At 50.2% G+C, this 20,849-nt stretch overlaps 2 protein-coding genes and 2 non-coding genes across 4 annotated transcripts in view; 2 read left to right on the top strand and 2 right to left on the bottom strand.

The window, feature by feature from the left end:
* Positions 1-1,514: 1,514 nt before the first annotated feature.
* On the top strand, positions 1,515-1,630 carry LOC117310022 (U5 spliceosomal RNA). The gene has a single exon (XR_004524287.1). It is a non-coding gene; the product is annotated as a U5 spliceosomal RNA (small nuclear RNA).
* A 5,049-nt stretch (positions 1,631-6,679) lies between these two features.
* On the bottom strand, positions 6,680-7,862 carry LOC117314481 (armadillo-like helical domain containing protein 1). Its single transcript, XM_073790763.1, has 4 exons — positions 7,602-7,862; positions 7,432-7,509; positions 7,059-7,140; positions 6,680-6,984 (listed from the first exon to the last, which is right to left on the bottom strand). Exons 1-4 carry the CDS (start codon positions 7,692-7,694, stop codon positions 6,779-6,781), a joined length of 459 nt encoding a protein of 152 aa, XP_073646864.1. The 5' UTR covers positions 7,695-7,862; the 3' UTR covers positions 6,680-6,778.
* Positions 7,863-13,304: 5,442 nt separating this feature from the next.
* On the top strand, positions 13,305-13,421 carry LOC117310019 (U5 spliceosomal RNA). The gene has a single exon (XR_004524286.1). It is a non-coding gene; the product is annotated as a U5 spliceosomal RNA (small nuclear RNA).
* A 4,927-nt stretch (positions 13,422-18,348) lies between these two features.
* The window catches only part of ARMH1 (armadillo like helical domain containing 1), a 70,322-nt gene continuing 67,821 nt past the window's right edge, over positions 18,349-20,849 (bottom strand). The window contains exons 18-23 of the mRNA XM_073790727.1: positions 19,720-19,842; positions 19,546-19,618; positions 19,270-19,399; positions 19,100-19,177; positions 18,727-18,808; positions 18,349-18,653 (exon numbers count right to left, since the gene is read on the bottom strand). Coding sequence (XP_073646828.1) covers positions 18,448-18,653; positions 18,727-18,808; positions 19,100-19,177; positions 19,270-19,399; positions 19,546-19,618; positions 19,720-19,842 — 692 coding nt within the window. The 3' untranslated portion in view covers positions 18,349-18,447. The remainder of the gene's footprint in view (positions 18,654-18,726; positions 18,809-19,099; positions 19,178-19,269; positions 19,400-19,545; positions 19,619-19,719; positions 19,843-20,849) is intronic.

Consider the following 20,849-nt stretch of genomic DNA (forward strand, 5'->3'; position numbering starts at 1 on the left):
TGGGTTCTCTTTCTTGCAGAGCACAGGCTCTAGGCGCATGGGCTTCAATAGTGGCAGCACACCGGCTCAGTAGTTGTGGCGCATGGGCTCAGTAGTTGTGGTGTATGGGCTCAGTAGTTCTGGTGCACAGGCTGAGTGGCCCCTTGGCATGTGGGATCTTCCCGGGCCAGGGCTCGAACCCGTGTCCCCTGCATTGGCAGGTGGATTCTTAACCACTGTGCAACCAGGGACATCCCGAACCTATGACACACCGACCCAGTGACCGGGCTGCCTGAGGCCAGCAGTGACTGTTTTGAAATAACGCAGGAAGAAGAAGAATGCAAGACCTTCACTATTTTGATCCTTATCATATATGCCAGACTTCGAGCCCCACATATAAAATCTTTTCCGATTCCCGAAGGAGATGGGGGCACAGTTCTTCAGGCGCTAGCCTGCTGTGTCTTCCTTTCTGCCTGGCAGAAAAATAAAGCCATCTCTCTCTTCCTCCAAAATCTGTCTCCGTATTTCTGTTCGGCATTGGTGCACAGGCAAGCTGATATTTCGGCAACACCATCGTCCATCTGCTCTTGCTCTTAAGGCCAGTTGAAGATGGTCCCTTGCAGTTTCCCAAGTTAGGTTAGTGATGTGAAATTCTCCTGCCCCTGGCCCTACCTCCTTCCCTTTCCCAGCCACGCAGAAGGCAGTTTGCTGGTTGTCTTCCCCAATTCTTCTCCAAGTAGGTTATGTTTACTCCCCAAATCCCTGAGCCAGAGGTGGGGGTGCCTACACTCCCAAACCCTGAGTGTCCACCTTCCCCTGCTGTTTGTAGTCTCCTGTGCTGTGCCTGCAGTGGCACCTGGGCGGGGGAGGACACTGCCCTTGTCTAGGTTTTTCTAAATGTCTTACTCAAGTTCCAACCTCCAGCTTGTGAATCAACTGTGTCTCTTTTTTGCCTTGTAAGCAAGTATTAAGCTTTGGGGTTGGGGGGAGGTCTGTAATGTGAAACAACTTCTTTTCTTCCCTCCCCCCACAGTGTTGTAAATAACTTTTAACGGCCAAACGCCAGATTTGCACTTTTTTTTCCTCTAACTGCTAAAACCATTTTCTTGCCCCTGGTCTTACTGTAACATTTGGAAAAGGAATAAATGTCGTCCCTTAAAAAAAACAAAACAAAATAAAACAGACTTTCTGGTTGGACTCGACCACTATATTCCTATCTGGCTTCTACTCCGCCCCCTGGTGGTGGCTCTTGACCGAGCAGGAAAACTAATAAAGGAAGGCATTTGCCGAAGCGCGAGGTTGGTGACTCAGCTTCATTTACATACCCACAATGCATTGCATTCGGGATCTTGCCTACTTTCAAAAGGCTCTAGCCTTCTATTTCTTTTGACTCCCGGCCCCGCTCGAAATCAGGATGTTTTCACAGGAGTGTGTGAAATAATTGCAGAACTCACTGGTTGTTTGCGGGTAAATAGTTACCGTTGGTGCCTTGGGACTTCCAGTTAGCCGAGGACTGTGTGAGCGGTTATGATGGCATACTCTGGTTTCTCTTCAGAACGCATAAATCTTTCGCCTTTTACTAAAGATTTCCGTGGAGAGAAACAATTCCGAGTTTCTACCCAATTTTTTAAGGCCTTGTTTTAACAAGGTTAATAAGTTGGTGTAAAAGAAAGAATGTTTTGTGCTTCGGTGTGTTCCGGCTGGCAGCGTTCCATACGCTGAAAAGAATAGTTAACGGTACCTCGACTTAGTTGTACGCCGTTTTTGGGATAGCGAGTCCGCGTTCGTTTTTTTCCAGGAATTTGTTTTTCGGTTTGTCGTGTCTTCGCGTGGGTGGTTGTTGTGCTGGTGTTCTCGCGGTGAGGAGCCTGAAGTCCGTGTGATTTCGGAGCCCGAACAAGCGCCCGGAGTTAAACTGGTTGGCGGAGCGGTGTAATAACAGTGGCGAGCCGTGCTTGCGGTTTCTGACTGCTGCTCCTAAACAGCTGCGTTTCTCAGTGGGAGCAAGGTGTTGTGTCATGCTTCTGTGAGGTTGTCTTCAGGAGGCGGGTTTAGGTGTGGACGGTGTAGCTGGTGCTTGCGGCGTCCGTGTGGTGTTCTGGCGAGGCGGTATCGATCCTGGCTTGAGAAAGGCGGCACCGGGGAAGGGAAAGAAAGAGGCGCGGGAGAAGTGAGCCCCGCTTTCTTCACGCGAGCGGCCGCACAGTTATAAGGAATTCAAATACAGAGCTGGAGAACGCACGTTGTTCCTCGCGCTTCGGGTTTATCTTCGCACGTTGGAGACCACCAGGCATAATACAGTTGAACTGCTTCTTGTGCACGGCGCGCGTCCTGGCACAGAGCAGTCACTCGTCCAGTAGACGGTTGCTCGCTGTAGACTATCCGCTTAACCTGGCTTTGGTTAGGTCTTGAATTCAGGTTCAGCCTTGGGCACATCTGTTTGCAAAGGTTTTTTCAAGGCAGTACGTGAGCACCTCCGGCGAGGTCCACCTCTCTGGGTTTGTGGTTTTAACTGCTGCACTTGTGTAACTTGGCTTTTCTAAAAGCTTCCAAAAAATTGAAGTATAGTTGGTTGATTTTTGTATGATACATATTTAAATATAAAATTTCTGATGAGGTAGTTTAGCCTTAAAACTAGAACTGTTAAGAATAAGAAATCCTAGGAATTCCCTGGTGGTCCAGTGGTTAGGGCTCCATGCTTCCACGGCAGAGGGCGCGGGTTCTATCCCTGGTTGGGGAACTGAAACCCAGCAGGCCGCGCGGCGGGGCCAAAAGAAAAAAAAAAAGACAAAGAAAAGGAAATGCTCGAGATCATCTGTAGTTTTCCAGTTTCTAATGTGGATCAAGACCGCAAGTAATTGCTCTAAATTTTAATTTTAGAAGTAAGCTTAGGGCTTCCCTGGTGGTACAGGGGTTAAGAATCCGCCTCTCACTGCAGCGGACACGGGTTCGAGTCCTGGTCCCGGAAGATCCCCCATGCCGCGGAGCAACTAAGCCCGGGCCCCACAGCTACTGAGCCCGAGTGCCACAAGCACTGAAGCCCGGGCACCTGGAGCCCGTGCTCGGCAACAAGAGAAGCCACCGCAGTGAGAAGCCCGCGCACCGCATCGGAGAGCAGCCCCCGCTCCACGCAACTAGAGAAAGTCAGCACGCAGCAACGAAGACCCAACACAGCCCAAAATAAATACAGTACATAAATTAAACAGACAAGAAAAAGCTTATACTGCATGACAATCCAATGCAATATACAAACCTTAACTGGATCCTGAACAAAACCCAATAACACACCAAGGAAAGGAAGGCAGGAAGAAAGCAGAAGGTACACTTTTGGTGCCTTTGTGGAAATTTTAGTATGTACTCTATTTCACGTGACAGTATTCAATTAATAATTGTATTTGTTTTCTTGCTGCTGTAACAAATTATCACACGCTTAGTGACTTAAAACAACTTCTGGACGGCAGGAGTCTAGAATTAAGGTGTTGACAGGGCTGCATTCTTTCTAGAGGCTTCAAGGGAGAATCTGTTCCCTTGCCTTTAGAAAGCTGGCTTCATTCCTTGGCCTGTGACCCCTTCCTTGCAGTCCAAATCTCTTGCTTCTGTCGTGTCGTCTCCTAACTCTGGATCCTCCTGCCGTATAAAGAGCCTCGTAATTACCTGGGGCCCACCTAGATAATCCAGGAGAATCTCCCCATCTCAAGATCCTTAATCACACCTGCACAATCCCTTTTACCGTGTGAAGTAACATATCTACAGGTTCCTGGGATCAGGATGTGGATGTATTTGGAGGCTACGACTCACACTACCACAATACTGATATAGTAATTATGTAGGAGAACGGCCTTATTCTTAGTAGACACGTAATGTGAAATATTTAGCAGTGAAATGTCATGACATCTGAAACTTTCAAATAGCCCAGTAAACAGAGAGAGAGAAAGAAAATGTGTCATAGGTACTCATTCTTTCAACTTGTTGTAGATCTGAACATTTGGAAATAACAAGTTGGGGGAGAATAAATGTATAGTAATAGATTTCATGTAACGTATATTTGTTTTGGATATTTGTATTATACTTAAGATTTCATTTTTATTTATTTATTTTGAAAAAAATTATTTATTTGGCTGAGCCAGGTCTGAACTGCGGCACGCATGATCTTTAGCTACGGCATGAGAACTCTTAGTTGCAGCATGTGGGATCTAGGTCCCTGACCAGGGATCGAACCTGGGCCCCTCTGCATTGGTAGCGTGCAGTCTTAGCCCCTGGACCACCAGGGAAGGCCCTTAAGATTTCATTTTTTAAAGCTCCATTGTTAAAAAAAAAAAAAAAGCTCCATTGTTATTAAAGAGTTATCGTCTTAGACCAGTGGTTTCCAGAGTTTTGGATTTTCCAATTATTAAAATTTCCAAAAAAATTTTGCGGTACTAATTTTTAAAATCATGATTCTACAAAAAGGCCATTCCAAGACTAAAAACAGTAAGAGTGACTTGACACCAAAGAACAGGACACGTCTTTAAAACAGGAAATCCATTTGGCTTTATGGAAAACATACCGATATTTCCTTAACTTTTCTCTCCTCCCTCCGCCCAAATAGAGGAAAGCTGAGGCTCAAAATCCCAGTTTGGGGTAAGTTAGGCTGCCTCTGACCAACAAGATCAGGGCCGGTGATGCCCTCTTGTGGCACCCTGAAGAATTACTGCTATCTGACTTCATGTCCTCTGACTTTGAGGGACAGTGCCCACACAGTAACTCGGTCGTTCATTCATATGTGCCAGGCATTGTTCTCAGCATCTGGGACATATCAGTAATGAAAACAAATATCCCTGCCCTGCTGGAGCTTACATTCAGGTGGGGAGACACCCAATAAATAAATAACACATAAATAAGTGCTATGGAAAAACCAGCAGTGGTAGTGGGTCGGGGTCAGAATATAGGGGTTGGTAGTGTGGGACGCGACTTAAAATAGGGTAACCCCCCCCGAGAAGATAACTTTGTTTTTTTAAAAAATTATTTATTTATTTGGTTGCACCGGGTCTTAGTTGCGGCTGGTGGGCTCCTTAGTTGTGGCTCACCAGTTCCTTAGTTGTGGCATGCACGTGGGATCTAGTTCCCTGACCAGGGATTGAACCCTGGCCCCCTGTATTGGGAGCACGGAGTCTTATCCACTGCACGACCAGGTAAGTCCTGAGAAGATACCTTTTGTGTAAAGAGTTGAAAGGAGGTCATGGAGTTAGCCATGCAGACACCTGGGATGAGAATTCTAGGAAGAGGACCTCTCTCAAGTGTTCAGCAGAAAAGTCTGCACAAAAGCCCTAAAGCGGGAGCTTGTTTTGTCAACTTCAAGAACCACACAGCCAATGTGTCTGGTGCCCAGTGAAGAAGAGAGAGAGAAGTAGGAGAGAGTTCAGAAGTCATGGGAGCCTAGATCACCCTGGAGGCCGTAACAGTAAGGGCTTGGGCTTTACTCAGTGAAATGGAGAGCCCTGCAAGGTTCTGAGCAGAGTGACAGAATCTGAAGTTTACAAGGACCACTCTGGCTGCTGTGCTGACAAAGAGAATGGGGCAGAAAGCAGAGTCATCTAGAAGAGAGATGATGGTGGCTTGGACCCGAGTATTAGCAATGGAGGTAGTGAGACAGAGTTGGATCCTGGATATATTTGGAAGGTAGAGTCAACAGACAGGATGGATCCAGAGGTTAAAGAGAGACATCAAGGAGAACACCACGATTTTGTTCTGAGTGGCAGGAAGGATGAGTTGCCATCAGTTGAGTTGGGGAAGATGGCACAGGACTGGGAGTTCAGCTTTGGACACTGATGAAATACAAATGCATATTCTAAAGCGAGTCAAGGAAAATTTGAACATGAATAATTTTCTCTGCCCTTTGGCCTCCTCTCTTCCCTCTACTGTGCATTGCGTATCTGCACCATGCATCGACCCACCTCCTGGTCGGCAGAAATACCTGGTCAACTGTAAAGAGCAACCTTCTCCTAGTATCAACAAGATAACTCCTTAGGAGATAACCTTCCTCCTTGATCTTGTAAGGGGCCCTGATGACCCCTGACCCATTACCTGCTTTGTAGGTGTCGATGTGGATTGTGTGAATGTCACTGTGTACGTCATTTAACGAACAAAGCCCTGGATAACTGTGCTTTGACCTCTCATAGGCAGAACACTTCTTGAAGCTTTCCGAGAGGCTGTTCCCGGCTCATACGCCACAATTTGGCTCAAATAAAATTTACCATTGCTTTCTTAGATCGACTGATTAAATTTTTTGTCGACAACGCCATGAGGTAGAAATGTTTAGCTGGAAATAGAAACGTGGGAGTCGTTGCACAGAAGTGGTATTTAAAGCAATGGAATCACCAGGGTGTAAAGGTAGGGAAGAGGCTCCAGGTCAGAGTCCTGCCTCACTCCACCTTGAAGGAAGCTGGGTTGAAGAGGAGGAATCAGCAAAAGAGAATGAAAGGAAGCAACCGGAGAGGCAGGAGAAAAACCAGGTGGGTGTGGTGTCCTGGAGGGGAGAGCGCAGGGGCCAGCAGGGAGCTGAGGTAAGGCCCGCTCCACAGGCTGTGCCCTTGAATCTTCTGCGACGTTGGTGGTCCTTCCCCTCAGACCAGCGTTTTTCCTTGGTGAGCAGAGGCACCCCGACCCGTCATCATAACTCTCACTAGATCGCCCTCTGCCCTCCACACACGGACACCAGATAGATAGCAAGACCGTTTGTTTATTGAACCCTTCCCAGCCAGCTCTCCTTTTCCCCTTCTGGCGGGCAGATCCCCAGCCTCCCACCAAGGGCCAAGAAGAGTCAACCGGAGCTTGGCCCTGGCTCCTTCCTTCTGCCAGGCATCCCTGCCACACAGCCTGGGCTTCCTGGCTTGCCTTGGAGGCTCTGTTGCTCCTTTTCTCCCACAGCCTCCCTCTGGAAGTGTGTGATGTAGGCCACCTGACCCTGATTACAATGGCCAAAGTAAAAGCTCATGGTGCTGTCGGAGAGGCCACTGAGATGCAGCTCTGGGGACAGGGAGATGAGCCTGAGTGTGGGTGCCGCCGCACCTCTGCTCCAGGCCCCCTCACACCCCACTCACCTTTGGTGACATTGACTTCGTTGGCCGCCAAGATGTCCGCCTGAATGCTATCTATTTTCACGTACAAGTCCTCGGCGTTGCCCTGAGGACAGGAGCAAGGAGAACTGGGCTGGATGCCAGGGTAGCCTGGACGTGCAGTTGGGCGTGGGCACATGGAGGTTGCAGGCTGCGGTCAGGCTCTTAGCCTGACTGGAAGGGCAAGAAAGGGGACGGAAGGGTGCCAGGTGGAGAAACCCAAGCCAGGGCAGTCCTTCCCGCCGCCGGCCCCGAGGCCGATCTGTGTGTGGGGTGTACAAGGGGAGGGGCTGTGCGCTGGGCTGGGTACAGGGGCACTGTTGTGTCCCGCGGGGCGCGGCGGGGCGGGATTACTTACACGGAAGAGTTTGTAGAGTTCCTCCCCCATGGACCTGCGCACGTGCTCCTCCACCACTGGGAATAACTGCACAAAGTACTGCGTGGGCGGGCGAGGGGGCGTGACTGCCGTGCCCACGCGCTGTGCCTGCCGCGCCGCCCTGCCGCCCGCCACCCGGCCGCCCAGCGCACCTCTAGCGTGAGGCTGGCCTGCCGCTGGCCGTTGCTGTGGTCCGTGTTGCCCATGGCGGCCATGAGGCTGTGCACCACGCGCAGGTGCAGCATGTCCTCGGCCAGGCTCGTGTTGCCTCGCGCCAGGATCCTGGGCGTGGGTGGCGTCGGGTGGGGGTGGGATTCGTGCTGTGGCGGCCCCGTGGGACCCTCTGGCGGCCGGAGCGCTCTTGGGGGCCCGTGGGCAGCGCTGGGGCCTGGCTTGCCGCATCCTCCCACTACCTGCTGCCCGCTTACCCGGTGGCGTTGGCGGCCGCGGCCTGCTGCAAGAACCACGGCAGGTGGGTGCTGAGCTGCAGAACCGAAGAGTCTGGAAGAGGGAGGAGTGGCCGTGAGGCTGGAGGACCCCTCGCCCTCATCTTCCACCCTGCCCCGTCGGGGTCCACCACCCCGTTCTCAGTGGATCCCTACCGCTGACGATCTGGGACTGCTGTTTGCTGGTCTCCTTGAAGGACGGTATCAGCAGCGCCACGAGGCCCTTGAGCAGCGCCGGGCACACGTCGTAGTTGACCAGGTCCTTGATCAGCTCGATGGCTGGGGAAGGCAGGGGCGCTGGAGAGGCCCGCCGCTCCACTCCCCGCCCTCGCCCTCGCAAGGAAGCAGCACCCCCTCCCCTCCAACTCTTTATCGACCTTTCTTAGCACCTCTTACTGGCCAGCACTGTGCCAGGCGTGGGGGGAGCTGGGCCGGCGACCCCTCAGTCCTGCCCTTCTGGAGCTCTTGGTTAAAGGGGAGAGGGAGGAGGAGGCCGAGGCCCCCTGCGACTCACAGAACCAGCCGGAGCCGGAGGAAGAAGGTTGGAGGCTTAGAGGCTGAAAAGAGCTGGAGGCCCCACAGAGGTAGGGCCGCCAAAGGGCTTTGAGGAATCTAGAAGGTTTCCTGGAGGAGGGAAGGACGGCGGGTCTTCAAAGGGAGACAGGATGGGGAAAGACAAGGGGTGAGGGGGAGACAGAGCAAGTGGGTGGGGATGTGTAGCAGAAAATGAGAACGGAGGCGAGGTCGACAGCAGTTTAGAGAAACTTTGCTTTCTGATGGACCCTTATTGAGGCCTTGTTTGCCTAGGCTCTGTGCTGAGGGCTCTCCGTTCAGAGTCCCAGTGACGATCCCTGTGACCAAGGAGCTTCATTTTGCAACAGCATGATGACTTATCCCTATTGGACATTTGAGGGAATGAGGCACAGAGAGGTAAAGCACTTGCCATAAGGTACCACAGCTAGGAAGTGGTGGAAGCAAAAGGAGGGAAAGATTCGCTTAGGAAGGAGGAGGGGACTAGAGTTTAAAGAGGGCATTTTCTGTGGCTGCTTCGCAGTCATCCATTCCATCCAGCATTGACTCAGCCTTTCGGCCAACCTGCATAGGACGCGTCTTGTGCCCGGCGAACAGTTTGGTGACAAGTGCTATAAAAGGGGTCGGTGGGCTGTGGGAGAGCCTGGGAAGATGGCAGAGGACTGAATATTTTTGTAAAGAGAAAAGAACCCCAGACAGGCAGAGCTGGTAGCGGGCAGGTAATGTGGTGTGATAGGACAGCGGGTAAACACAAGTGCTTGCTGCATGGAAGACGGGGCTCAGAAATGAGCTGTCCCCCCAGCTGCAGAGTCAAGTGCCGCTGGCCTCACCACCTACTTCGAGGGCACAGTTGTTTCCCTGACTAGCTCATCTGCATACCAGAATGCAGTGTAGACTACGTGAGAAATATTAACAGTATTATCTGTTTGAAAAACAAAAATTAATGTTTTATTTTCTTTTTAAAAAAATTTAAAAAATCTATTTATTTAAGGCTGCGTTGGGTCTTTGTTACTGTGCACGGGCCTTCTCGAGTTGCGGTAAGCAGAGGGGCTACTCTTTGTGGCAGTGCACGGGCTTCTCCTTGAGGTGGCTTCTCTTGTTGTGGCGCACCGGCTCTAGGTGCGGGGCCTACAGTAGTTGTGGCCCTCGTGCTCAGTAGTTGTGGTGCACGGGCTTAGTTGCTCGGCGACATGTGGGATATTCCCGGACCAGGGCTCGAGCCCGTGTCCCGTACGTTGGCAGGTGGATTCTTAACCACTACGCCACCAGGGAAGTCCCACCTTTTATTTTCTTGTCAGGAGCTTTTACCCAGTAAGAACATGTTTAGGGGTCATTCTCTACAATGGAAGACAAGTTTTTGTTGGTAGGTACAAAGGCACCACAAACATTGGGGGACCAACGAGTATATGGGAGGATGGGCATGTATGGTACACACATACACATTCCTCCCCAGTTTAAGGAAATCTTTTGTGTCTTGGCAAAGACTTTCGTGGAGAGAAACACTTGAGAATTGGTAGTGGAATCTTTTGTGGTTTTACTTAAATAAGGGTAAGTATGTGGGATTTCAAAGACAAATGGCTGATGTGTAGAACTATAAAGAGGTTCGTAGTTAACTTGTTGTTTTAGAAAGCCGTTCCAAGTTTAAGTTGTAGGTTGGGAACTGCGTTCTCTGATTCCCTGCCCCCAGCTGTAAGTGAGGCTCTAGAGAAGTTATATAGCAATCTTACTCATGAACACAGATGCAAAAATTCTACACAAAATATTAGCAAATTGAGTCTAGCAGTGTGTAAAAGGAATAATGTGCCATCTAGCAATGCACATATATGATCTTAATAGAAAGAAAGTTTGAGAAAATTGAATCTCAGTGTGGTAAGAGCTATCTACCAAAAACTATAGCAAAGGTCATACCTAATAGATGAAACCTTGGAAACTTTCCGTCTTAGATGAGAAGGCACCCTCCCACACATTCCTCTCCACAAAATCTTTAGTAAAAGGTAAAAGACAAGTGATCTGGGACTTTCCTGGTGGCACAGTGATTAAGAATCCGCCTGCCAATGCAGGGGACATGGGTTCGAGCCCTGGCCTGGGAAGATCCCACGCCCGGCGGAGCAACTAAGCCCGAGCGCCACAACTACTGAGCCTGCGTGCTAGAGCCCGCAAGCCACAACTACTGAGCCCGCGTGCCTCAACTACTGAGCCCATGCTCCCCAACAAGAGAAGCCACTGCAACAAGAAGCCCACGCACCACAACGAAGACCCAACGGCAGCCGAGAAAAAAAAAAAAAAAAAAAAGGACAAATGATGTGAAGAGAGACCAGAGTACACTTAGCTACATTTGCCACTCTCACCTTAACTAATTGTAAGTCTCCAAGACTGGTGTCTATTCCTGTGCTATGGCCGCTCCTCCAGGAAAATCTGTGAAAGGGATTTTTGGAAAAGATGTACTCTCTTTTTCTAATCTCTGGAAGAGTTTAAGACTAGAATTTTTTCTTGAATGTTTGATTGAATTCTCTGAAGCTTCTGATCTTATGGATAAAAATAATTACTGATTCCTTTTCTTTAATGGTTAGAGGACACTTTGGGTTTTCTACTTCTCGAGTACGTTTTGGTAAATTATATTTTCTCGCTGTTTTCGTCTAAAGTTTCAAACATATTGCAAGAAGTTTTCATTATGTCATTAAAAAAATCATTTTAATGAATGTACCATCTATAATGATGTCTCCTTTTATAGTCTTCATATTGATTATATGGGTTTTCTCTTTTTGAATCAGTTCCCTTTGCCCCCAAGTCCCATGGGAGAACACAGATGAACGCCCGCTTATGCAATGGATTTTATTACAAAGAGGAACCCTGATTTCAGAGAACCTGAATGTTATATAGCAGTCAGTAAGCATGCCTGCCCTTTGCTCTAAAGTGGAAAGTGTCTTTCTTTTCTTTTCTTTTTTTTTAATTTATGGACATTATTATTTACTTATTTACTATGTATGGATGCATTGGTTTTTCGTTGCTGCGCGCGGGGTTTCTCTAGTTGCGGCGAGCGGGGGCTACTCTTCGTTGAAGTGCGCGGGCTTCTCATTGGGTGGCTTCTCTTGTTGCAGAGCACGGCCTCTAGGCACGCGGGCATCTGGAGTTGTGGCATTTGGGCTCAGTTGTTGTGGCACACCGGCTGAGTTGCTCCTCGGCATGTGGGAACTTACCGGGCCAGGGTTCGAACCCGTGTCCCCTGTATTGGCAGGTGGATTCTTTTTTTTTTTTTTTTTGGTGGTACGCGGGGCTCTCACTGTTGTGGCCTCTCCCATTGCGGAGCACAGGCTCCGGACGCGCAGGCTCAACGGCCATGGCTCACGGGCCTAGCCGCTCCACGGCATGTGGGATCTTCCCGGACTGGGGCAGGAACCCGTGTCCGCTGCATCTGCAGGCGGACTCTCAACCACTGTGGGACCAGGGAAGCCCCGCAGGTGGATTCTTAACCACTGTGCCACCAGGGACATCCCGAACCTATGACTCGTTAACACTATGTGAATTACATCCTGCACTGCCTTGTAGCAAATCACCCCCTGTAGCATTTGCATTTCAGAAAGAAGGTCACGCAGGCCAACAGCCCCGTGACGCACCGACCCAGTTACCGGGCTGCCTGAGGCCAGCAGTGACTGTTTTGAAATAACGCAGGAAGAAGAAGAATGCAAGACCCTCAGTATTTTGATCCTTATCATATATGCCAGACTGCAAGCCCCACATATAAAATCTTTTCCGATTCCCGAAGGAGATGGGGGCACAGTTCTTCAGGCGCTAGCCTGCTGTGTCTTCCTTTCTGCCTGGCAGAAAAATAAAGCCATCTCTCTCTTCCTCCAAAATCTCTGTCTCCGTATTTCTGTTCGGCATTGGTGCACAGGCAAGCTGATATTTCGGCAACACCATCGTCCATCTGCTCTTGCTCTTAAGGCCAGTTGAAGATGGTCCCTTGCAGTTTCCCAAGTTAGGTTAGTGATGTGAAATTCTCCTGCCCCTGGCCCTACCTCCTTCCCTGTCCCCAGCCGCGCAGAAGGCAGTTTGCTGGTTGTCTTCCCCAATTCTTCTCCAAGTAGATTGTGTTTACTTCCCAAATCCCTGAGCCAGAGGTGGGGGTGCCTACACTCCCAAACCCTGAGTGTCCACCTTCCCCTGCTGTTTGTAGTCTCTTGTGCTGTGCCTGCAGTGGCACCTGGGCGGGGATGGACACTGCCCTTGTCTAGGTTTTTCTAAATGTCTTACTCAAGTTCCAACCTCCAGCTTGTGAATCAACTGTCTCTTTTTTGCCTTGTAAGCAAGTATTAAGCTTTGGGGTTGTGGGGAGGCCTGTGATGTGAAACAACTTCTTTTCTTCCCTCCCCGCACATTGTTGTAAATGACTTTTAACAGCCAAACCCCAGATTTGCACTTTTCTTTTTCCTAACTGCTAAAGCCATTTTCTTCCCCCTGGTGTTACTGTAACATTTGGAAAAGGAATAAATGTCGTCCCTTAATAAAAACAAAACAAAATAAAACAGACTTTCTGGTTGGACTCGGCGACTATATTCCTATCTGGTTTCTGCTTCGCCCCCTGGTGGTGGCTCTAGACCGAACAGGAAAACTAATAAAGGAAGGCATTTGCCGAAGCGCGAGGTTGGTGACTCAGCTTCATTTACATACCCACAATGCATTGCATTCGGGATCTTGCCTACTTTCAAAAGGCTCTAGCCTTCTATTTCTTTTGACTTCCGACCCCACTCGAAATCAGGATATTTTCACAGAATTGTGTGAAATAATTGCAGAACTCACTGGTTGTTTGCGGGTAAATAGTTACCGTTGGTGCCTTGGGACTTCCAGTTAGCCGAGGACTGTGTGAGCGGCTCTGACGGCATACTCTGGTTTCTCTTCAGAACGCATAAATTTTTCGCCTTTTACTAAAGATTTCCGTGGAGAGAAACAATTCCGAGTTTCTACCCAATTTTTTGAGGCCTTGTTTTATACAAGGCTAATAAATTTGTGCAAAGAAAAGAATGTCTTGTATTTCGGTGGATGTGTGTTGGTAATGATAGAGACTGCAAATAGTGGCAGCACTGTTTTGACTTAGTTGTAGGCCGTTTTTGTGATGGTTTGTCAGTGTGACGTACGTGTGATTTCGGAATCCTGATCAGCGCCTGGAGTTAACCTGGTTGGCGGAGCGATATAATACAGTGGCGAGTGGTACTTGCGGTTTTTGACCGTTGCTGGTAAACAACTGCAGTCCTCGGTGAGAAAAAGGTGTTGTGTCATGTTTCTCTGAGGTTGTCTTCAGGAGGCGGGCTTCGTGTGGACAGGGCAATTGGTGCTCGTGGAGTGCGTATGGTGTTCTGAGGAGGAGGTATCGTTCCTGGTTGGAGAAAAGCAGCGCCTGGGAAGGAAAAGAAACAGGCGCCAAGAGAAGTGACCCCCCACTTTCTAAACGCGAGCGGCCCCACAAGTTATAAGAAATTCAAATACTCACAGAGCTTAAAAACGCGCTTTGTTCCTAGCGCTTCGGGTTTATCTTCTTGGACACCACCAGGCATAATAAAGTTGAACTGCTTCTCGTGCACGGCGCGTGCTTGGCACAGAGCAGTCAGTCGTCCAGTAGGCGGTTGCTCGCTGTAGATTATCTGCTTAACCTGGCTTTGGTTAGGTCGTGAATTCAAGTTCAGGCTTGGGCACATGTGTTTGCAAAGGATTGTTCAAGGCAGTACGTGAGCACCTCCGGGGAGACCCACCTCTCTGGGATTGTGGTTCTAACTGCTGCACTTGTGTAACTTGGCTTTTGTAAAAGCTTCAAAAAAATTGAAGTATAGTTGGTCGATTTTTGTATGATAAATTCAAATATACACTTTCTGATGAGGTAGTTTAGCCTTCAAACTAGAACTGTTAAAAATAAGAAATTCGAGGAATTCCCTGGCAATCCCTGGACCAGTGGTTAGGGCTGCACGCTTCCACGGCAGGGGGCGCGGGTTTGATCCCGGTTGGGGAACTGAAACCCAGCAGGCCACTCGGCGCAGCGGGGAAAAAAAAAAGAAAAAGAAAAAAGAAAAAAAAAAAAAGGAAAGGCAATGCTCAAGATCATCTGTAGTTTTCTAGTTTCTAATGTGGATCAAGACCGTAAGTAATTGCTCTAAATTTTAATTTTAGAAGTAAGCTTAGGGCTTCCCTGGTGGTACAGGGGTTAAGAATCCGCCTCTCACTGCAGCGGACACGGGTTCGAGTCCTGGTCCCGGAAGATCCCCCATGCCGCGGAGCAACTAAGCCCGGGCCCCACAGCTACTGAGCCCGAGTGCCACAAGCACTGAAGCCCGGGCACCTGGAGCCCGTGCTCGGCAACAAGAGAAGCCACCGCAGTGAGAAGCCCGCGCACCGCATCGGAGAGCAGCTCCCGCTCCACACAACTAGAGAAAGTCCGCACGCAGCAACGAAGACCCAACACAGCCCAAACTAAATACAGTACATAAATTAAACAGACAAGAAAAAGCTTATACTGCATGACAATCCAATGCAATATACAAACCTTAACTGGATCCTGAACAAAACCCAATAACACACCAAGGAAAGGAAGGCAGGAAGAAAGCAGAAGGTACACTTTTGGTGCCTTTGTGGAAATTTTAGTATGTACTCTATTTCACGTGACAGTATTCAATTAATAATTGTGTTTGTTTTCTTGCTGCTGTAACAAATTATCACACGCTTAGTGACTTAAAACAACTTCTGGACGGCAGGAGTCTAGAATTAAGGTGTTGACAGGGCTGCATTCTTTCTAGAGGCTTCAAGGGAGAATCTGTTCCCTTACCTTTAAGAAAGCTGGCTTCATTCCTTGGCCTGTGACCCCTTCCTTGCAGTCCAAATCTCTTGCTTCTGTCGTGTCATCCCCTAACTCTGGATCCTCCTGCCGTATAAGGAGCCTCGTAATTACCTGGGGCCCACCTAGATAATCCAGGAGAATCTCCCCATCTCAAGATCCTTAATCACACCTGCACAATCCCTTTTACCGTGTGAAGTAACATATCTACAGGTTCCTGGGATCAGGATGTGGATGTATTTGGAGGCTATGACTCACACTACCACAATACTGATATAGTAATTATGTAGGAGAACGGCCTTATTCTTAGTAGACACGTAATGTGAAATATTTAGCAGTGAAATGTCATGATATCTGAAACTTTCAAAAAGCCCAGTAAACAGAGAGAGAAAAAGAAAATGTGTCATAGGTACTCATTCTTTCAACTTGTTGTAGTTCTGAACATTTGGAAATAACAAGTTGGGGGAGAATAAATGTATAGTAATAGATTTCATGTAACGTATATTTGTTTTGGATATTTGTATTATACTTAAGATTTCCTTTTTATTTATTTTGAAAAATATCTATTTATTTGGCTGAGCCAGGTCTGAACTGCGGCACGCATGATCTTTAGCTACGGCATGAGAACCCTTAGTTGCAGCATGTGGGATCTAGGTCCCTGACCAGGGATCGAACCTGGGCCCCTCTGCATTGGAAGCGTGGAGTCTTAGCCCCTGGACCACCAGGGAAGTCCCTTAAGATTTCATTTTTTAAAGCTCCATTGTTATTAAAGAGTTATCGTCTTAGACCAGCGGTTTCCAGAGTTTTGGATTTTCCAATTATTAAAATTTCCAAAAAATTTCTGGGGTACTGATTTTTAAAATCATAATTCTACAGAAAGGCCATTCCAAGACTAAAAACAGTAAGAGTGACTTCACAGCAATGACAGGACACGTCTTTAAAACAGGATATCCATTTAGCTTTATGGAAAACATACCGATATTTCCTGAGCTTTTCTCTCCTCCCTCCGCCCAAATAGAGGAAAGCTGAGGCTCAAAATCCCAGTTTGGGGTAAGTTACGCTGCCTCTGACCAACAAGATCAGGGCCGGTGATGCCCTCTTGTGGCACCCTGGAGAATTACTGCCATCTGACTTCATGTCCTCTGACTTTGAGGGACAATGCCCTCACAGTAACTCGGTCATTCATTCATATGTGCCAGGCATTGTTCTCAGCATTTGGGACATATCAGTAATGAAAACAAATATCCCTGCCCTGCTGGAGCTTACATTCAGGTGGGGAGACACCCAATAAATAAATAACACATAAATAAGTGCTATGGAAAAACCAGCAGTGGTAGGGGTTGGGGGTCAGAATATAGGGGTTGGTAGTGTGGGACGCGACTTAAAATAGGGTAACCCCCCCCGAGAAGATAACTTTGTTTTTTTAAAAAATTATTTTTTTGGTTGTACCGGGTCTTAGTTGTGGCAGGCGGGCTCCTTAGTTGTGGCTCACCAGTGCCTTAGTTGTGGCATGCACATGGGATCTAGTTCCCTGACCAGGGATCGAACCCTGGCCCCCTGTATTGGGAGCACGGAGTCTGATACACTGCACCACCAGGTAAGTCCTGAGAAGATACCTTTTGTGTAAAGAGTTGAAAGGAGGTCATGGAGTTAGCCATGCAGACACCTGGGATGAGAATTCTAGGAAGAGGACCTCTCTCAAGTGTTCAGCAGAAAAGTCTGCACAAAAGCCCTAAAGCGGGAGCTTGTTTTGTCAGCTTCAAGAACCACACAGCCAATGTGTCTGGTGCCCAGTGAAGAAGAGAGAGAGAAGTAGGAGAGAGTTCAGAAGTCATGGGAGCCTAGATCACCCTGGAGGCCGTAACAGTAAGGGCTTGGGCTTTACTCAGTGAAATGGAGAGCCCTGCAAGGTTCTGAGCAGAGTGACAGAATCTGAAGTTTACAGGACCACTCTGGCTGCTGTGCTGACAAAGAGAATGGGGCAGAAAGCAGAGTCATCTAGAAGAGAGATGATGGTGGCTTGGACCCGAGTATTAGCAATGGAGGTAGTGAGACATAGTTGGATCCTGGATATATTTGGAAGGTAGAGTCAACAGACAGGACGGATCCAGAGGTTAAAGAGAGACATCAAGGAGAACACCACGATTTTGTTCTGAGTGGCAGGAAGGATGAGTTGCCATCAGTTGAGTTGGGGAAGATGGCACAGGACTGGGAGTTCAGCTTTGGACACTGATGAAATACAAATGCATATTCTAAAGCGAGTCAAGGAAAATTTGAACATAAATAATTTTCTCTGCCCTTTGGCCTCCTCTCTTCCCTCTACTGTGCATTGCGTATCTGCACCATGCATCGACCCACCTCCCGGTGGGCAGAAATACCTGGTCAACTGTAAAGAGCAACCTTCTCCTAGTATCAACAAGATAACTCCTTAGGAGATAACCTTCCTCCTTGATCTTGTAAGGGGCCCTGATGACCCATGACCCATTACTTGCTTTGTAGGTGTCGATGTGGATTGTGTGAATGTCACTGTGTACGTCATTTAACGAACAAAGACCTGGATAACTGTGCTTTGACCTCTCACAGGCAGAACACTTCTTGAAGCTTTCCGAGAGGCTGTTCCCGGCTCATACGCCACAATTGGGCTCAAATAAAATTTACCATTGCTTTCTTAGATCGACTGATTAAATTTTTCGTCGACAACACCATGAGGTAGAAACGTGGGAGTCGTTGCACAGAAGTGGTATTTAAAGCAATGGAATCACCAGGGTGTAAAGGTAGGGAAGAGGCCCCAGGTCAGAGTCCTGCCTCACTCCACCTTGAAGGAAGCTGGGTTGAAGAGGAGGAATCAGCAAAAGAGAATGAAAGGAAGCAACCGGAGAGGCAGGAGAAAAACCAGGTGGGTGTGGTGTCCTGGAGGGGAGAGCGCAGGGGCCAGCAGGGAGCTGAGGTAAGGCCCGCTCCACAGGCTGTGCCCTTGAATCTTCTGCGACGTTGGTGGTCCTTCCTCTCAGACCAGCGTTTTTCCTTGGTGAGCAGAGGCACCCCGACCCGTCATCATAACTCTCACTAGATCGCCCTCTGCCCTCCACACACGGACACCAGATAGATAGCAAGACCGTTTGTTTATTGAACCCTTCCCAGCCAGCTCTCCTTTTCCCCTTCTGGCGGGCAGATCCCCAGCCTCCCACCAAGGGCCAAGAAGAGTCAACCGGAGCTTGGCCCTGGCTCCTTCCTCCTGCCAGGCTTCCCTGCCACACAGCCTGGGCTTCCTGGCTTGCCTTGGAGGCTCTGTTGCTCCTTTTCTCCCACAGCCTCCCTCTGGAAGTGTGTGATGTAGGCCACCTGACCCTGATTACAATGGCCAAAGTAAGAGCTCATGGTGCTGTCGGAGAGGCCACTGAGATGCAGCTCTGGGGACAGGGAGATGAGCCTGAGTGTGGGTGCCACCGCACCTCTGCTCCAGCCCCCTCACACCCCACTCACCTTTGGTGACATTGACTTCATTGGCCGCCAAGATGTCCGCCTGAGTGCTATCTATTCTCCTGTACAAGTCCTCGGCGTTGCCCTGAGGACAGGAGCAAGGGGAACTGGGCTGGATGCCAGGGCAGCCTGGACTTGGAGTTGGGCGTGGGCACATGGAGGTTGCAGGCTGCGGTCAGGCTCTTAACCTGACTGGAAGGGCAGGAAAGGGGACGGAAGGGTGCCAGGTGGAGAAACCCGAGCCAGGGCAGTCCCTCCCGCCGCCGGCCCCGAGGCCGATCTGTGTGTGGGGTGTACAAGGGGAGGGGCTGTGCGCTGGGCTGTGTACAGGGGCACTGTTGTGTCCCGCGGGGCGCGGCGGGGCGGGATTACTTACACGGAAGAGTTTGTAGAGTTCCTCCCCCATGGACCTGCGCACGTGCTCCTCCACCACTGGGAATAACTGCACAAAGTACTGCGTGGGCGGGCGAGGGGGCGTGACTGCCGTGCCCACGCGCTGTGCCTGCCGCGCCGCCCTGCCGCCCGCCACCCGGCCGCCCAGCGCACCTCTAGCGTGAGGCTGGCCTCCCGCTGGCTGTTGCTGTGGTCCATGTTGCCCATGGCGGCCATGAGGCTGTGCACCACGCGCAGGTGCAGCATCTCCTCGGCCAGGCTCGTGTTGCCTCGCGCCAGGATCCTGGGCGTGGGTGGCGTCGGGTGGGGGTGGGATTCGTGCTGTGGCGGCCCCGTGGGACCCTCTGGCGGCCGGAGCGCTCTTGGGGGCCCGTGGGCAGCGCCGGGGCCTGGCTTGCCGCATCCGCCCACTACCTGCTGCCCGCTTACCCGGTGGCGTTGGCGGCCGCGGCCTGCTGCAAGAACCACGGCAGGTGGGTGCTGAGCTGCAGAACCGAAGAGTCTGGAAGAGGGAGGAGTGGCCGTGAGGCTGGAGGACCCCTCGCCCTCATCTTCCACCCTGCCCCGTCGGGGTCCACCACCCCGTTCTCAGTGGATCCCTACCGCTGACGATCTGGGACTGCTGTTTGCTGGTCTCCTTGAAGGACGGTATCAGCAGCGCCACGAGGCCCTTGAGCAGCGCCGGGCACACGTCGTAGTTGACCAGGTCCTTGATCAGCTCGATGGCTGGGGAAGGCAGGGGCGCTGGAGAGGCCCGCCGCTCCACTCCCCGCCCTCGCCCTTGCAAGGAAGCAGCACCCCCTCCCCTCCAACTCTTTATCGACCTTTCTTAGCACCTCTTACTGGCCAGCACTGTGCCAGGCGTGGGGGGAGCTGGGCCGGCGACCCCTCAGTCCTGCCCTTCTGGAGCTCTTGGTTAAAGGGGAGAGGGAGGAGGAGGCCGAGGCCCCCTGCGACTCACAGAACCAGCCGGAGCCGGAGGAAGAAGGTTGGAGGCTTAGAGGCTGAAAAGAGCTGGAGGCCCCACAGAGGTAGGGCCGCCAAAGGGCTTTGAGGAATCTAGAAGGTTTCCTGGAGGAGGGAAGGACGGCGGGTCTTCAAAGGGAGACAGGATGGGGAAAGACAAGGGGTGAGGGGGAGACAGAGCAAGTGGGTGGGGATGTGTAGCAGAAAATGAGAACGGAGGCGAGGTCGACAGCAGTTTAGAGAAACTTTCTTTTGACGGACCCTTATTGAGGCCTTGTTTGCCTAGGCTCTGTGCTGAGGGCTTTCCTTTCAGAGTCCCAGTGACGATCCCTGTGACCAAGGAGCTTCATTTTGCAACAGCATGATGACTTATCCCTATTGGACATTTGAGGGAATGAGGCACAGAGAGGTAAAGCACTTGCCATAAGGTACCACAGCTAGGAAGTGGTGGAAGCAAAAGGAGGGAAAGATTCGCTTAGGAAGGAGGAGGGGACTAGAGTTTAAAGAGGGCATTTTCTGTGGCTGCTTCGCAGTCATTCATTCCATCCAGCATTGACTCAGCCTTTCGGCCAACCTGCATAGGACGCGTCTTGTGCCCGGCGAACAGTTTGGTGACAAGTGCTATAAAAGGGGTCGGTGGGCTGTGGGAGAGCCTGGGAAGATGGCAGAGGACTGAATATTTTTGTAAAGAGAAAAGAACCCCAGACAGGCAGAGCTGGTAGCGGGCAGGTAATGTGGTGTGATAGGACAGCGGGTAAACACAAATG

Source organism: Tursiops truncatus, chromosome 1, assembly GCF_011762595.2.
Source record: "Tursiops truncatus isolate mTurTru1 chromosome 1, mTurTru1.mat.Y, whole genome shotgun sequence".
In the NCBI taxonomy this organism is placed as follows: Eukaryota; Metazoa; Chordata; class Mammalia; order Artiodactyla; family Delphinidae; genus Tursiops; species Tursiops truncatus.